Source organism: Athene cunicularia, assembly GCF_003259725.1.
Source record: "Athene cunicularia isolate RWA chromosome 14 unlocalized genomic scaffold, athCun1 chr14_part1, whole genome shotgun sequence".
Taxonomy (NCBI): domain Eukaryota; kingdom Metazoa; phylum Chordata; class Aves; order Strigiformes; family Strigidae; genus Athene; species Athene cunicularia.
Genome location: NW_020799118.1, coordinates 15,200,758 through 15,218,351, shown reverse-complemented (window position 1 = coordinate 15,218,351; position 17,594 = coordinate 15,200,758). Strand labels below are relative to the sequence as shown.

Here is a 17,594-nt window from a genome sequence, read left to right as displayed (position 1 = left end):
CTGCACTACAAAAAAAAAAAGAAAAGCTAACGTGAAGTTATATGAAAAACTCTGCTTAAATTACATAAAGATGTTGAACTCCAGATACAGATCAGGCTTTGAGTATTATTTGCATGATAAAAGTGTACATGATGAAGTATTTACAGCAGTACAGAAGTGTTTTTTTGTGATAAATGGTAAGTAAACGGCTGTTGTTTTTGTATTCTTCATTTCACATAAGATGCTCTTAAAGAAACCAGTATACGATGTGGTTTCACACAGTGTGCTGCTCTTCTGCCACATCCAACTGGTGCAAAGTAACAAATGCCAACTGACTGAAGGTCAGGGCTTGGTTTCCTTGTGGTTAATGGCAGAGAGTCTCTTAAAACATTATATTAGACGCTACTGGGATGAGCACTGTGAAGGCTGTTGATAGAACTGTTGTCAGGTGTAGACACGTGAAGAGTTGTTCTGATTGGTTTGGTGTGAGAGGAGAGGGCTAAGGAAGGTCATTGACCACAGCAGAAATTCAAGATGTGTTTTCAGGTTCATCCAAGATTTAAAAAACATTTGCTGAGCAAAAAGTAACAAGTAGAAATGTTTCTAGACTGAAATACATTTTTTCAGACTAATCAGCTTACTGATTTACAGATCTTTTTTTCCCAGTTTTTTACACACTTTTCCACATGCGTTTTCTTGCATTCTTTCTTTTTAAGATTTTTTTTGTCAATTTAAAAGCAGACTATATAAACTATAGGTTTAAAAAAAGTAAAATATTTTGTTTTGAAAATATAAAAATAAACCCTTCAAATTTTTCAAAATATTTCCTATATTTCTTTTGAGCAACACTATGCCCAGGATTTGATTTCAGTTTGAAAAAGTATTTGATGTAAAACTGCATTTTTCATTGACTGTACCACTCTCTGGTGTGCCACCCCAGTCAGGCCCCCCTGCATATGCTTGCTTGGTCTGTAAAATGAATAAACACCCCTGTTACACTGTATTTTGAAATTTGCACTATAAAGTTTTCAGCAATAGCAACAGGATTAACTGATGCTCCTGGAGAGTTTCAGTTCTGCTTAGTACACAACCAAAGTGTTTCCTTGGCCAGTTCTTGTTGCCAAGAACTCTTTTTCTGACAGCCAAGCAAAATGTGCTTAGCTCTATCGTCTTGCTCAATTAAACAGAGCAAATAGATGTGCTTTGGATAGCAAATCACATGACGCTATTGCAGTTTGGTGCTTCACTGAATCTCTTGTGCCCTTTCTAGTCCAGAATGGATGCTTTAAAATCTGACAACAGATAAACAAAAAGGCCCATTGCAACAGTTGCGGCATTTGAAGTGTAGCAATGAGTTACTGGGCAATTCCCACAAGGGCAAGATGCATGGGTGATATTGCACTGTCACCAGCAGGATGCTCAGACCATCCATCTTCTTGTAACAGACACTTGGAACTTGTCCACAATAGTCTTATGTTTTGCTTGTTAAATAATTGCAAATTCGTGTTCTTATTTAATAGTACTTTGATGGATTCTTGGCTTTTAAGATCATTAGAAATAGTTATGGTCACCAAGTATGACCTCCCTATAAAATGGGCCAAAAAAATAGCTTCACTAGTTACTCCTGTGCCAAGACTACAAATCCCAGTTTAAATGGAGCTTGTCATTGAGAGTTATTCTTAATTATTTCAAGTGACAAAGACCTATTGCTTCCCTGGGCAGCGGTTAATCATCCTTACTGTTAAGAATGGAAGTCTGGATACTGTTGCAATAGACAATTTTAAAATGACCAAGTGAGGTAAGAAAGTGCACTTAGACCTACTTCTGCAACCTGCTGTTTGCTGGTATGTTACTGCCCAGTTCTAGGATACGCAGGTCTGCACATCCAAACTTTCTGCTGAAGTTAGGAGGAGCCACAGGTGTCTGGACCTTGATCAGTAGGTCTCAGTACCAGAATGAATTTTTCTTAGAGGTCAGATAAAGAATCTCAGTTTTGTGCTAAGGACAAAGGGTGTTCCCTACTGAAATGTATCTATGGAAGCCTGCCTTTCTGTTCAAACTGTAGAGCTGCGAATATGTAAGTGTTGAGGCTGATATACAGCCTGATGCTCTTGAGTTTGGTGAGACAAGAGCATGGATTTGGTACAACCAGGGCTTTCAAGTGGGCACTGAACTTCACTCTCCCTTTGGTCACATTAAAATCCCCATCCACAACCGTTTTGTTTTCCTGCTCTAAAATTTCATGCTATTTATTAAACAGATTTTATTTTGGATCAAGTGGCTGTTGGTTGCCCACTTGATTTTTCTCATGTTTTTTTCACCAAAATCAACATCATGCTGAATCCAATAATTGCTGTGGAGCCAGTGCCTGTGTTACCAAAGCAGCGATTTTTATTATGAGATTGAACATGCTAAACAACACTTGCATCTAATTCTAAAGTGTATCAATAAACGGTGTCCTTTGTGCTCATTATCTTCACCACAGTACCTGCTTATTTTACAGTTGGATACGCTTACTTGAATATTTATGCAAACTAACAAATCTGTAATGAAATCATTGGTAAGTTATTAAATCATGCTGGTTTTCCTTCAAGCGTTGCAAATTACCAAAAATTAAATCATTTAAATATAGTATTATCGGTCCAGGTATCTGCTCCGGCTTTTTCTGGAAAGAGTAGGTGTGCTTTGGAACAAATAACACATCTTCTGAGAGCAGTGGTTTTCAGTTGTAACCAGGAGGTACTTCCTTAAGTGAAATTAATTTAGTTGACTGAAACCCACCTTTATGAAATGGAAATGTTGAAATGTAAGGCGAGGGGAGTTTAAAATCCCAGTATATTCTTTCTCAGGTAGTCTGATATTTTGCCAGTATTCTCCATGTAGTAGAGTAAGTCCCAGCGGTGGGGAAATGGGCCAAACACAGTTTATGGAGTTGTTCTGCTGATTACCTTTTCATAGTAAAAATACAGGAGCTTGTTAGAATACCAGCCTTAAGCTCCAGTAAGCTGCCAGCATTGGCCTGAATTTGGGCACATGGATTGCTGAATAGCAGCTTGTTGTGAAAAATCAAATAATCTTCACATAAACCCATGCAAATCTCATAAGCCAGCTCCATTAGAATGTGTTCTGTACTCTGTGTACTAGTACGTGGGAATTTGTAGTAGTATGCTTTATTATCTTTGTTTTGTTATGCTGATACTAAGAAGAATCTACATTTTCTCCATAAAGAATGTTCCTTCTCTCCCTGGAATTGATGCATTGCAATTTCTGTTATGCAGTATTACACAGATGTGGTTGTGACTTCTCCTAGGGCAACAAGTAGTTTCTTTCTATATGTTGTTAAATGAAACTTTCTGAATTGTCACCTTTTTATGAATACCAAGAATGTTTTGTTGAAAATGGGCATGTAAAATGAGGGATGTAGGGTGGTGGAACCCTGTTAGTGCTTTAGCTAGGATGGGTCACACACAGCATTGGACTGGTCTGCCATTTAATCCTGATAAGAAGCCTGTACTCAGTTTATCTTTATCTTGTGTATTTAAATAAATTTTCATCAATATGCTCTGCTTCTGTGTCCTTGAGATTTTGGCTCAGCATGATTCTGCTGAGCTGATGATAACTCAGATTGTGTACTGGATAGATCCGGGCTTGGTGATAGCAGCCATTGAGCTGGGTCAGAACAATACATTCACTATTTTGCAAGTGAAAATGCTTGAAATCTTTCCAGGTGGTGGGAAGAAGGCTTGGAGGCAGAAATTTCACTGTTGCTGCATTTACATTTGCAGCTGCCACTTTTCTCACCCTCCAGCATGCGTTCACTGTCATTCCTGTGGTGGTGTTCCTGTGTTGTTGTTGCATGCTTTGTGTTGGGGTAGGTGCATCAGAATTCCAGCTAGTCTATTCAAAGAAAATCCAAACTCTTACCATAGATCCATAACAAGATTTGTTTCAGAGTCACAAGTCTGTAGAAAAAGTGGTGAACTGTGCTTATATGCTGATAATTTACCACTTGAATCTTCATTTGTATTGAAAGGTAATCCAGGATTTTTAAAGGCATAAATGAAAGCTGGACGTGCAGTTGCTGCTGGCTTGCCTTGTTGGGCATGCTTTTTCTGGGGCTTGCCAGAGGTATTCTGCAGCATCCACATGTGCGCTGAACAGCAGAAAACTGCAACTTCATCACTGACAGACAAGAGTTAAAACATCTGAGTTAGTGGGGGAGAATGATAAAAGAAATAGTGTGAGAAAGAGGAGATTGAGAATAGCAGAGAACCTGAAAGAAAGAAGAAAAGAGCTGGGTGAGGGGGGAAAAAAAGCTCTTTATACCATTTCCTTTCATAAAGCAGCAGCTTGGGGCCCTCCAGCCACTGATTCTCTCTCCACAGTAGTTACCACTTCTATTGCAAGGCACTTATTCACCGTGGGGTCTTCCTGCAAGTCCCACTTTCCAACAGAAAGATACGGTGGGGAATTATATGATGAAATGAGCTTACTTTTTTGCAAGTTGAAGTAAGTCGGAAATGGCTGGAGTGCCCAGGAGTGCCCTACAGGGAGGTGGAAGGGTTCACCTCAGGAGAGCATTGAGCCATCAGTGTGGGTAGTTTGAAAGAGCACTTCAGTGTACAGCAGAAGAAGTTGGCAGATTCATTCCTGTTTATTCTTGTCTTTTTACCCCTGCTTTGTCCCAGGGGAAGTATATTTTACATGTTATATCTGAGAGTCTGTTACCACAAAAGATTTAAAAAAAAAAAAAAAAAAAGTTTCCAGACAAGTGAAATGTAAAATTTAAGCCCCATGCTGTTACAGTTGTGCCCCCAACCAGAGCAGAATCACATCACTGTGTCTCTCTGCTCCAAGTCCTGTCCCCAAAGTGGTGTTAGCTGGGTTTGCCACTTTGGGTTGTCAGCAGAGAGCACTGGCTCCATTAGTCCCCATCTCAGCTGGCAGCTCATGCTCAGGAGATCCCAGCAAGAAGCAGAAAGTACTAATGAGGATGAAATTGAAATGATTTGGCAAAGGAATCATAAGGGCTCTCTGCAATATCCTCAGTTCTAGCCAGTGGTGCTGTGTAACAGGACAAGTACAAATGACAAAACCTGAAAGGGAGGAATTGCTGCTCAAAATAGCAGGAAAAAAAGGAAGGGAAAAAAACCCACACAAAATAAGAACAAGGATATTTTAGTAGTAGCAGTGAGAGCCATCGCAGATGAGATAGTCTCGTTCTTTAACATACAAAGCACAAACCTTTATTTAGGTTCCACATGGCTCTTCCCAGGGAGTTTGCCTGGGCAAGGGCTGAACAGAACCTCGCTTTCCTGAATACCAGGTAAACAGAAACAGCATTCAGGTCACACAGCAGGGAGCAATGCCTTCACTTGCCAAAGAGGAAGGTGCAGCACAAACAGAAATTGTAGCTAACGTTGCTGGAGCCTTGTAGTCTTACCAGGGTATCAATACATCCCTTGCCATTATGTTTTGTCATTAACTTCATATTGCAATGAAAAAGATCATGGAAAAATGTCTAATATTTGTATATTGTCCAATAATTAAATATTGCAAAGATGTGTCAGCTCATTACTAATGATAATTAGTTATTTTTATTTTCAGCTCAGATGTGTGTGTAATTAAATGTACCTGGGAAAGAATTGCCTCTTTTCTCTAAATAATTAACAGCTATTGTTGCTGGGCTGGGTGCTTACCTCAGACGGGGTCCTGTTGGGTTTGTCACAGCACTGCTAATTCCATAAGCTCCTGTGGGCAGGCCACCACTCAGCATCAGCTCTGAGCTGTAGGATCAGCTGGTGCCAAGGGGCTCATCTCTGCACGGGTGAGAAGAGTCCATCAGATGACAGGAGCTGTGGACCTGGCTCACTGAATGTTTGAAGAGAGAAGTAAATAATCACAAGTGGGCAGTAGCTGGAAAGCTCAGCTTGATCTTAGCGAGCCAAGGAGCTTGCACAAGCAGGCTGGCATGAACAATGAGAGAGGGGAGAAGTTCATGGGACAGAAGGAGACTTACATGGAGCAGAGCCTGCTCCAAACTTCCCGCACACTTCTGCACCAACTTCCCACCCGCTCTTTTATTTCAGAATAGGCTCAGAGGAGAATCATTTTGGATGAGCCTCAAGGTAGGACTTGTACAGCTGACATGATCAACAGTCTGCCCTTTCCTTTTCAGGCACTTTTAAGTATCTGAAGACTTCTGTCATGCTTTCAAACATCTGAAGGACAATTTAAGTCCTTTAGGTTTGTTCCAGTTTGGTGATGGGGATCTGGGAGTAAGGGACTAAATAAGCTTTAGTTTGGATAGGAAGATGAAAATGAAGGCAGATTGTGAAAATATTTGAAGAAGTTCCTGCATCTTGGGAAGCTTTCCTGTCTCTCCAGGCATCTTGGGTTTGGCTGTAACGGCTTTTCCAAACTATGATTAAATGAAAGGCAGGAGTCTAAGGGGACAGTTTTTGATATTGCTTATGTCAGGGTAAAAGACTGGAAGACGTATTAATAAGTCCACACTTTCCAAACACTTGTAAAATACTTTTATCTTTAAATCAGTTGCTGAAATAGCACCTTATGACTGTAAATACGCTTCATACTCAAAGAATGTATTTAGAACAGCACTTTTATGGTACAATCTGAGGATTGTCTCAAAACAGTTGTAATGTACGCTTCCTTGGCACTTATACATGTAGAAGGATGCCTTCCTTAGGACGTGGATGTTGGCTATTTCCCTGTGCCTGTCAGCTGAGCCAATGCAAGTGCATTTTTAATTGATCTTGGACTTGAACAAGCATCTCTTGAATCCAGCTGCTCTTCTGAGTTGTAGGTCAGTTTGAATGATACTTATCAACTGGTTTTGTTTTAACCAGATAAGGATGATTCCGACATAGAGATTCAAGAGGATGAAGGATCCGATAGTGAAGTGGAAGAGAGGCAGATCATGAAGCAGCGCACCACCACGGAAACATTACTGCAAGGTATCTTAACCTTTCCTTAGTTGCCTTTATTCAGAAGAATATGCTGGAATTATCTGAGTGACTTTAAATGTAAGAAGACCCTGTTATCGTTCAGGGACTTTGGCACTGCTCAGTTCTCATGAGCTGTAAGAGGACAGTGTCTTGTGGAAAAAACTTAGTCGTTTCAGGGGAGAAAATGAAGGATTATTTACTGAAAAATGTACTGTGTGAGAAAAATCCTTCCTTGGTATTGCCTTACAGATTCTTGAAGTAGCTTTATACAAAGCCTTAGAAAAGTACTACCATTCCTCACTGAAAAGTATTTCTTTCCGTTTAGCTGTTGACACTCATTCTAGTAGAGTTTTATTCAAAAGGAGACCTTTAGCAAGTCCATAAAGACACCTGCACTGACACAGTCATGGGTGCAACACACCTGAGTTATTTCTTTCAAGGAAGGACTTCTGGCTTCTGCTGCTGTTTACATGGAGTGGAACCACAGCCTCTGGCTGCTGATTCCACTAGAGTCTTGGTCAGAAACAACTCAGAGAAATTACTTTCTGAGCATCTGTGTTTCAAAAAATAGATGTTCTGCTTAATCTATAGTCAAGCAAAATGAAACCAGGAGATCGGATTAGTTCTCCTTAGCGTTGTTGTTAGTGATGAGTTATCCTGACTGTCAGCAAAAGCCTCTCTGGGATCTGGTTGAAGTGCCTGTGTGGGTAATTTCATGTGCCACTACTTCTGCTGGAACCTGTTGCTTAGATGAACTGCAAATCGGTGTTTTTTCTGAGTTGAATTCTGCTCTCCCCTCTCTGACTGAGAAGCTGAAGTTCTCAAGTAAATATAATTCAAGCGTTTTTATCCTCAGTTCCCCTGTGTTTCATAAAACTTGAAAATTCTTGGTAAGTGCTAGAAACACTAATATTCACTAAGGATTTTTACATTGCCATTTTTCAAGGAAAAGTTTGATCCCAGTTTTTAGAGCTTTGGAAGTGACTGTGTAACTGTTAGTGATGCGTCATCTCAGAGGGCAACTGTAACCTAGCAATATGGGTACTGGCTGCAGTCAGAGTCAGCTCTTAATACCAATTTTTGGAACAAAAAGCTTTATAATAAAAGTTGTAGATTTTGTTGCAAGTAGAATTTTTTCTAGGAAGAGCTTTGTTGTCATTAATTACAGTTACTGGAGACTCAGCACTAGCTTGTCAGACTTAAAGCAAGCAGTTCAAATCCCTGAGATGTTTTCTCTGCTATGCTGTTCAGTTTGCTTTCTATGCTTTTGTAAATCTCTTCGCAGTGTTTAGTAAATTGCTTCTGGGAGATAATTATCCTCTGATTTTTGCATACTCTGAGCATGGCAATTGCTGACTACACAGTCACTGTCCCAGTCTTTACTCTGGTTATATCTGTATAAGTTGGAAGCCTCCCTTAGCTCTCTGTCCCCTCTTTGCATCTCACCTGCTGTGAACTACTGAAGCAGCTCCAGGTATGTCAGATGCCTTTCCTAAAGGTCCTCCAGGAGGGGTAAGGTTGTATTCCCCCATTCTAACTCACAACACTTCAGTCCTACAGTGCTCCAGTGCAATCTCTGCTGGCAGAGATGGATACAAACATTGTTAGACTCTTAAGGGAAGGATTGCTGGCTAACTTTTCTGCTTTGCTGAAGTTACTTATCATCATCTTGGGAAAGCTGCCCAGTTGCTGTAGCTATGCTGTGAGATTAACAGCAGGATCTCTGTCCATACCACTGGCTTTGGTTCAAAATGTCTACACTTTTTGGTTTGGAAAACTCAACCTTGGGATATCTCTGCTGCTGATGTTAGAGTGAGTTTGCTCAGTCTTGCCCCCACTCTTATCCGTCAGAAGATAGGAACAAACGCTGGGACTGCATCAAGACACACCAGTCAGGCCAGAGCTTTCCTTTGGGAGCTCCAGCCTGACCCAGAGTGCACACTTACATGACCAGCAGTTCTAGACTTGAGCACAGCTCAGATCTGCACTTCTCCATCTGTATAAACAGGCCCCTTTGGCCCAGGTCCCTCAGCGACAGTGAGGTTATATGTTTGACTGTGTGACCCTCACCGACTGAAGAACTGGAGGTATGTCAAGACTTGAGTTTAATGTCAGGTGTGTCAGCTGCTTTAGAAAACTCAGGCCTGAACATTCACTGGCTATTTGTCAATAAGCACAGCAAGAATCTGTACATGTTCTTCATCACAGGTAGTTTGCACTTAAAATACGCTTAACTATTAAGGTAGCATAACAAGAACATTATTTGTATTATTTACTGTTTTTTTCCTTGATTCAACTGAAGGTATTTGAACCTTTTTGTCTTCTTATGTGGCAGTGCTTCTGAACCATGTTAGCTCTCAGACTAAGGATAAATGGTCTACTGTGGTTGGTTCCTGTAGTTGCTATGATTCGGTTTTACATCTCTAATTTCCAGGTCATTCGTATAGTAAGATAAGACTTCCTCCCTCTGTCTGTAATAAGTGGACAGGTGTTCCAGTGTGTTTTGCCATTATAGAGGCAAGATTCTAAGGGAGACATAATCTCTCTTATTAGGCCACTTGGTATAATTGAGAAAACCCAACACTTTCCACCTCACCCTCAAGAGTCCTTTCATCAGGTTGATCTAGATGCAGCAAAATTCAAACTAAATGCAGCTTTGAAAATGTTGCTCCTGGTTTTATTTTTTTTAGCCAATTAGAAGACTTGAAGGTATAGGATTTAGTCTCCCATGGAGCAGAAAAGAGTGTAAGCTGCGGGAGACATGACAGGCTGCTAGCTCCTGTGGTACAGAGAGAAAATTGAACCCTTATTTCAACTTTACAAAAAGGAATAGACAGGAGCAGGTAAAGGAGGGACCTGTAATGTGCTATGGAGCTTTGTCTCTTTTTGAGTTCAATGGCTGTGATTCAACGGTACAGCAAACCCAGTTTTAGGAAGCCAGGACATCTTCTGTACAAGGAGGGGAGCAGGCATGTGAGTGAAAATAAATGGCTAGGAAGATAGTTGCCAAACAGAGATGCTGGCAGTCTGGGTTTGTGAAACTACAACCTGTTTTGTTATCCCAAAACCACAAATGCAGGCAAGTCTCCTCCTTGATGGGACATTATAATAAACCCATATGTCACTAATCATTTGCTTTTGTAAGTAAGAGAATACATTGGTTTATCATCTGTAACTTTTAATTTGACAATTGTCAATGTGAATAAAAATTCATATCCACTTTTATTCTGTCTGGCAATAGATAAGTGAGGTTGTTACACAAATGAAAGAGAGGCATGGACTTCCCTGAGGTCAAACCATGAGTTAGTGATGGCATTTGGAGTAAGATTCTGTTTTGTCTGAGAACCAAAGAAAAAGAAATTCTTGCCATGTTGAAGGTCTTAACTGTCCACAGTGTAGAAAAACCTCTGGCCTGTAACAGGCCATAAACCAGCAGCTTGCAGCAGGGTGGTTGGTCATGTGCGGATGGGGTGAACACCAGGGTGAAGAATGCAAAGCCTTGTCCTGGGAATGTAGGAGCTGCCATGCCAGGTCAGATATGAGGTCTGTCTAGCCTGGCCTTCTGTCTCCAGCACTGGCTGAAAGAACTGCCTGGGGAAGAGTGTAGGAACTTCCCTCAGGTTCCCTCTCACTCTCAAACTGCTTCAACCCTCATCAGGATTTCCTGAGCTGGATGTGATTTTCACAAATGTAGTCTAACCCTCAGTAGATGTTTGGGGTTTTTTCTAAGAACCTTTGCAGTTTCCCCTTGAACTAAAGTGGATTTTTTTATCTACACTATCAAAAGGAGCAGATTTTGAAGCAATGTTGTGATTACATGTGCAGATCCATCTTTCCAGTCTCATTTGGACCAGAGTTCTGAAATGCATTTTGGCATCATGAGCAAGCTCAGGATCTCTCCTCTTCCCAGTGGTAGCACTGGCTGACTGGGTAGGCCATGGCAGACTGGCACACTCTGTGCTTGGAGCAGGGTAGGCAGTGGAAATGCTGCTGAATGAAGCAGAAATGATCCGTGCTTGCGGAACTGTGGAACTGTGCCTGCCTATAGTAAATCACCCTCTATTCCCCACTGCCAGGCTCTTTCAGCTCCTGTAAACCAATTATCCAAATATTTTAGCTCATACATTTCCTTTTATAATGTTGGTGTTAAGGGGCGGTTTTGTCCTGTTCAGACCACAGAGACCATTTTATGACCAGGACAGTAACGACTTCAGCCCCATTTGGTCTTTATTGTAAGAAGACAGCTTTGTAAAACTCCAAACGTTTTTCAGCAAACAATCAGTCTGAAGTCAAACAGTGGGAGAACAGCTCTCTTGGAGCCTCTTACCTTCACAGAACGGACCCAGAGGATCAATATGGTAACGATGTGCTGGCAGCCAGGTAGCAAGTGTACTTGCTACTGAATGGATAAAATATTTGCCTGTGAAAACCTGCACTAACATATCAAGAAGAAATGTATCTCTGGATGCAGCAGATGAGAATAAAGGGGCCTTACTAAGAAAGCAAGGTGTACCTTATTGAGGGAAGTGGAACCAAGTATGCAACAGTCAAACCAGAGAGGAATCCAGGGGCAGACAGGGAGCCTGGTCCCGTGTCTCAGTGGCCACAGGCCAGGTTGTCAGCCCCAGCTGTTCCTGCACTGTGGCCAGGCCCACGGGGATCCCCAGCCCTGTACAGATGCACCTCACAGAGGCAGCGCGCGCCAAGCAGCCCATACCCAAAGCGTGTGATGGTGCCCTTGTGGCACACACATGGTGTTTTGAGATGATAATGTTTAGCCTCCTTGTCTTGGTTTTCTTCTTAAACTTGAGCTTGTGATTATTAAGTAGGAGCTGGACAGCAGACATTGGGAAGGGGCCAAAGGTACCCTGCATGCTAGGGGGAAGGCTGCGGAGGCTGAATTAGCCCTTGTTTTTTTCAGTCCTGTAGGGAGAATGGGAGCTTTGACAAAGTAGCAAGAAATCTTCTCAGGTGAGCCTACACAGCCCTGTTTCTAAATCCCTCCATACAGCATGCAAGATGAAAAGTCCTGCTCTCAGTGGAAATGGTCAGACTCTACTTGTGGAAATTCTCTCTCCAGCTTGGGACCATGTTCTGATTTCTGCTACTGAATTTCTAGAATGTTTTTCTTCCCTCTAACCTCCCCAGGTGTGTAGAAACCACAGGTGTGCCATCAAAATGCAGGGGGGTGGGGGCATTCAATTAGGAATATGCAACAGCTGCCTGCTCCTTGTTGGATATTTTGTTCACATCGAGTTCCCATGGCTGTCACCTGCCTAATTTTTAAAAACACATGTTAAATGACTAGTCTATTCCCTTCTCTCTGGTTCCTAAAGGAAATTACATCTCTGAGTCTAAGACCAAGAAACATATGCAAGTGTATTTATCTTTACAAGATAATAACAGGTCTGAAGGTTTTCTCAAAATGTTGGCTTCTTCTCCGTTGTGGAAATGAGTCTTGATAAGAAAAACATCCTGAAGCCCACCGCAGCTGTCTGGGCATCATTCAAATACTGTGTGAGCCCATCCCCGATCTCTCAGCTTCATCCACAGGGGCAGCTGCCTCTTACTGGTGTGCAGCTTAGCTCAGGATGTGGTCTCCCTCTTTACTTTCCCTAGTCATTCCCCCCATCAGTCTGTTCAGAAACCCTTAAGAAACAGTGACCAGTGTCTCCCCACTACAGCAGGCAGAGTATGGTGGAGTTTGTGCTGTTGAGAAACATAAGAAAATGTTGTAGTCCAAGTCATGCCAGACTTGATAACCCAAGTGCCATTAGGGAGGACCTGCTGCACGTGCAGACTTTAGCTGCAGACTCAAGAACCTGTCCAGCATGGCAAGGCCTGAGTCCCCAAATTACCAGGAATCTGCAGTTTACATGCTCCGCAGGGCTTGCAGGTACTCTGCATCTCATGCTTTCAGAAGCCAGAACAGATTCTGATGTCTGCACAGAAGGGAGAGCCATAGACCTGATGTACTGTCAGGTGGGCAGAGGTGAGTCACATCTGAGCGGCAGCCGTGAGACAGGCTCTGCTGGGCACTGCACTCTTCTCACCTTTCCTTTCCGTGTGGGATTTGTGATCATTGTTTTAACCTCAGCTCCTTTGAAAATCCCCACCTGATTTCTCGGCAGTTAACAAGAAGTACAGGGCAACAGAAACAAAAATCTCTTCTAACCTGGCCAGGCTGGTCTCTTCCTGATGGTTCTCCATGGGCCCTGGTGTTTGCAGGTATCTTGTTGCATGTGTGCCTTGATTCAGTCTGTGAAAATAAGGAGATGAGTGGGTCTGGATTTTACACATACCGTGCTGGTGGCAAAGGGAGAAATCTGAGGTCTGAAGAGTGGGTCTGGCGGGAAGGTGTTTGGCTATGCCTTAGCAGGGTTCAAGTTCTCTAGCTGTTTGATAATGTATGAAGTCAAAGGGAAAAAATTCACAAATGCACCTGCTCTCAGAGCTCCTCAGAGGACTTCACCAGACTGGTGTTGCTCTCCATGAACTTTCTTCCCTTGTGAACTTCACCAGGTGCAATTTTACTCTGATTGGGACTTCATACACATGGCGTACAATGGGTCCTTGTGTCTGTGCTCCTGGAGTGAGTCTACTTTTCCAGTAAAGCAAATCAAGTCCTAACTGTAAACCTTATTAAAGCATTTTGGAGAGTCAGGTTAGTCTCTTCTTCCTTGACTCTTCAGGTCAAGCAGGAGAGAAAAAACAGTCAACACTGAGCCACTGGGTCTGACTGTCAGTACTCAGAGGAAACGAGCCTGGGGAGGGAGAAAGCTGATACAGATGCTGTTCTCAATTTCATGCCCTTCTGTGTGGATCTCTGCAGATTCCCATCCCCCAGATAAGACTGCAAAGTCTTTAGTTTCCTGATACAGCAGCTGCTGGACATTACTACCAGGTTCATGTAGCTGGGGAAGGGAGGCAGTCAAGTGTGTTTGGAAGCACTGAAAAGGGGCTGTGGTTAGAATTCACAGAAATGAATTTGTCTTAGCTTGAAATAGAGCTTCCTCCCACCATCTCAGCATCCTCTCCCAACTGAGCTGTCTTTGGCTGTATGTTTTGTGTCAGCATAGTTAAGTGCTCCCTGGGAGGGAAGTGTTTCTGTATGCTTTCAGCCTGTATTGTGGTCATTGCGATGCTGGACCTAGCGGAGGAGAAGAGGTGGTAGGTCTGAAATGGTGGGAGACAGTTCACTCACTTCCAAGCAAATTTCCTTTTCATGGAGGTGTAAGAGAAAAGTATGCTCATCTTGGGCAGCAGCTGTGGTGTGCTTAATTAATCACCTTACTTTGGCAATGCCTAGAAAATGCTGCTGAGATCAGGGGCTTGTGCTAAGGGGTACGTTTGCACTTAAGAATGCAGTGCCTAAAGGGAACACAGATCAGAAAGATCAGGCAAAAATTTATCCCAGTTCTCTGTGTGTGGAGGTGGTGCGGAGGGGAGGGAGGTGTCTTAATGCAAATTCACAGTGCACTCAGATAAGTGCTGGAGACTGAATGCAGATCTCCAAAGTGGGAGCAAAATGTTTCAGCTGCAAATCTGCCTTCCCCTCATGGTAGGTTGTCCTAACCTCTCAGGTTAAATGTTGCTTCATGCTGTCAGGCACAGCGTTAACATATACCCTCTGCTGGGTAAGAAGATGTAAATCATTCTAGTCCTGTGGATCCATTGTGGGCAGCTGCACGGGTTAGTACAATGGCAAGCATCACACCCAGAGGAAAAATGGCAAATGCTCACAGGCTTAAAATCGTGGATGCACATTCACTTCTGATCTTTGATGGCTCACTGGCTATAGACCATGGTGATGCACAGAGATTAGATTTGAATCCAAAGGTGCAGTGAATTACAGCCTGTTCATTATTAACATTTTCCCTAATTATCACTTTGTACAGCCTGTCCCGGATGAATTCACATTATCTGTAAGTAAACATAACAGACTCTCACCTGCTTGGAAGCTGTGTGAGCTTCTGTGGCCAGAGTGGTGCAGCACTAGCACTGCAGCAAGCTGAGCCCAGCTCAACTGAACCCAGGAAATTTCAAGTGACAAACACCCCCGTACCTGCCCGCTTGCCCTGTCCTGTGCAGATGACTCCTCTGTTTCCTGCCTCTGCCCCAGTACACGCAAAAAGGCACCACAGCCACCTGCCACTCCTCGCTCCCACACACGGAAACTTGGGGGGTTACAATCTGAAAGTTAAAATAACCCTCCCGCCTTTGTCATGGAACCTCTCCTACCAACGTGGAAAATCTGTTTTCTCTCCTGTTTAATCCACAGCACAGTGCACAACCTGGAGCTCTGGCCCCTCTGCGTCCTGGGGTGTCTCCTGTGAGTGTCCCAGGGCAGTGCTACGGGACCTAACGCTGCTGATCCCGCAGTCACTAGTTCAAAGAGGTGCTCCTGGCTTAAACAATGTAGGGCTCAAAGTCTGGGCAGTACCTGATTCTCATCCTTCTCCAAATGTAAGCAGTTAGATGCCTGTAAGATCCTTGCTGTTTCCACTGATGGAAGAGTGGCATCCTGCAGACCCTCTGTTAGCATTCTCTAAGCTCTTCCCTTGGCATTTTTGAAATGTCCTATTTCATCAGCTCCCCTTATGTGATATCTTGATTCTTTTTTATATTCATGATTTCTCTCAGCTTTGTCTTATCAGTAGATTTTAGGAATTCCCTGCTGCTTTCTCCTTTGAGGTAGTAATTCTCTACCTAACACTTTATGCTGAGCCATTTTATGGAGCAAAATTGCAATTAAACTCTTGGAGCCATCTGTAAGCTGGGCAAAAATCTGCTTCCATGGCCATCTAATGATGTCAGTTGTAATCGTCTCCAAATTCACAAATTTACATAGTTTAAGCTGGTGTGTATTAGAGCAAGTGTCTCTAAAGCTCCTCTGTCCAGGAATCTTATAATTCCATCTCCACTGCCTGTGTTATCATCAACAAGACAGATAAAGGACACCACTTTTTACTTAAAGATATAAGATCCTTTAAATTATCTGCCTTAACACAGGGGGGTTTTTGCTGACTTCTGCCAGCTTTTTGCTACAACTAACCTGAATCAGTCTGCAAAGGGTCTGAAAAGGACCTGTCATCATTTGTACTTTGGGAGGTACAAAAAGAGGTTTGACAGGATATTTTTTATAGTGGCTTGGTTTTCATGCTAAAAAAAAATAAAATAGATTTTGTCTAGAATGGAAAAATCCATATTTGGCATAGAGAATACTAGTGATAACAGGAGATAAACAGATGGTGAAATGTGATGGCCACAATGGGACTGTTAAATAGTCATCCAGTTGGCACTGAGTGACTTCTGGTGGCTGCAGAAAGCAGGGTTGAGTCACCCAGTCAGCCCACAAGCAGAATTTCCCCAGTCACAACCCTTTCCAACACCTTCCGGGCTTCCTTCCTAGCAAAGGAGGCCATGCGAGCATCTTCTCCATTTCATATGGCCTCTGCAGAGTGTCCTGGGTTGCAGTGTATTCTATTACCATCCTCATGAGCTGTTGAAATCAGGTGGAGCAGTGTTTCCTAGCCTCCTCCCCCCTCCAGACTGTCTTTCTGCTAATGGCCCATCAATGCCGTGCAGCATGACTCCTTATCCCATTGTGAGATGCTCCACCCAGAGGGAGAAAACCAGCATTCCATCCTGGATATAACCGGAGATTCTGAATACCAGAGGCGCTCTCCTTTCCACTGGATTTCCGATTTAGCCACCACTGGACTTTTCTGAGGAAGAGCAGATTTTTTTTTTCTACAGGATCACCGCTTCGGGGGGACTGCAGCCACCTTCTACCAGACTGCTACCGCCGCCCTGATTAACAGGGTGTCGGATTGTATCCTGACTCTGTTAGTTTAACGCAGTGTTATCTGCCTTTATAATTATTTTTTTCATTATTAAATTGTTATTCTGACTTGGTGTCTCCCACTAGTTTGTTTTCAAATTAGCACATATTTTGGCGCCCAACGTGGGGCTGGCTGTTGAGAAAAGTAAGAATTACCATTTTGTATTGTAAAAGCCACCTACTCGCTATGATGTTCAGCATGCTTACATGGGTCTTGTATCTAGCTCTCTATATTTTTCCGCACATGGGGAACTATCTGCCGATTTTAATGCTCCTGTGTAGACCAGGGTATGGTATAAAATTTGCTTTATTAGTCTATTATGCCTACTGCATGATAACCTCCAAGACAGTGAACATAATTCAGAATATATACTCAACTTTGTCTGCATGTCCTACTTTAGGCTGCTACATCTGGGGCCTCAACAATCATACCCATACCCTGGGGGGAGGATTAAAAGAGTGGGTTTTTTCCAGCTTTTCAGGCCGGATACAGCAGTTTTTGGAAATATTGAGTTCTCTGTGGATGTTAAGGATGGCATAATCTTCTTGTCAGTTCTTTTTTCTTTTTTCTCTATGACCTGCACTGTGTACACCATGCTTAGGATCAGAGCTATGGCACAGCATCCTCAGGATGAGAGGGAAAAAAAGAGCAGAGCAACAAGCACCATGTCTACACAGACCATCACAGAGAAGCTAACCGTGAAGGTTCGACACGCGGATGTGCACGTACCCAAGAGTCGGGCGAATGAAGAGCATCACAACAACGAGGAGATGGACCGAGCTGCCAAGGTGAAGGTATCCCA

At 42.8% G+C, this 17,594-nt stretch overlaps 1 protein-coding gene across 2 annotated transcripts in view; it reads left to right on the top strand.

Annotated features, from left to right (window-relative positions):
• CLUAP1 (clusterin associated protein 1) overlaps nucleotides 1-17,594 on the top strand; it is a 74,860-nt gene that overhangs the window by 50,258 nt on the left and 7,008 nt on the right. For both annotated transcript variants that reach the window (XM_026859040.1, XM_026859039.1), the window contains exon 10: nucleotides 6,849-6,956. In XM_026859040.1, coding sequence (XP_026714841.1) covers nucleotides 6,849-6,956 — 108 coding nt within the window. The remainder of the gene's footprint in view (nucleotides 1-6,848; nucleotides 6,957-17,594) is intronic.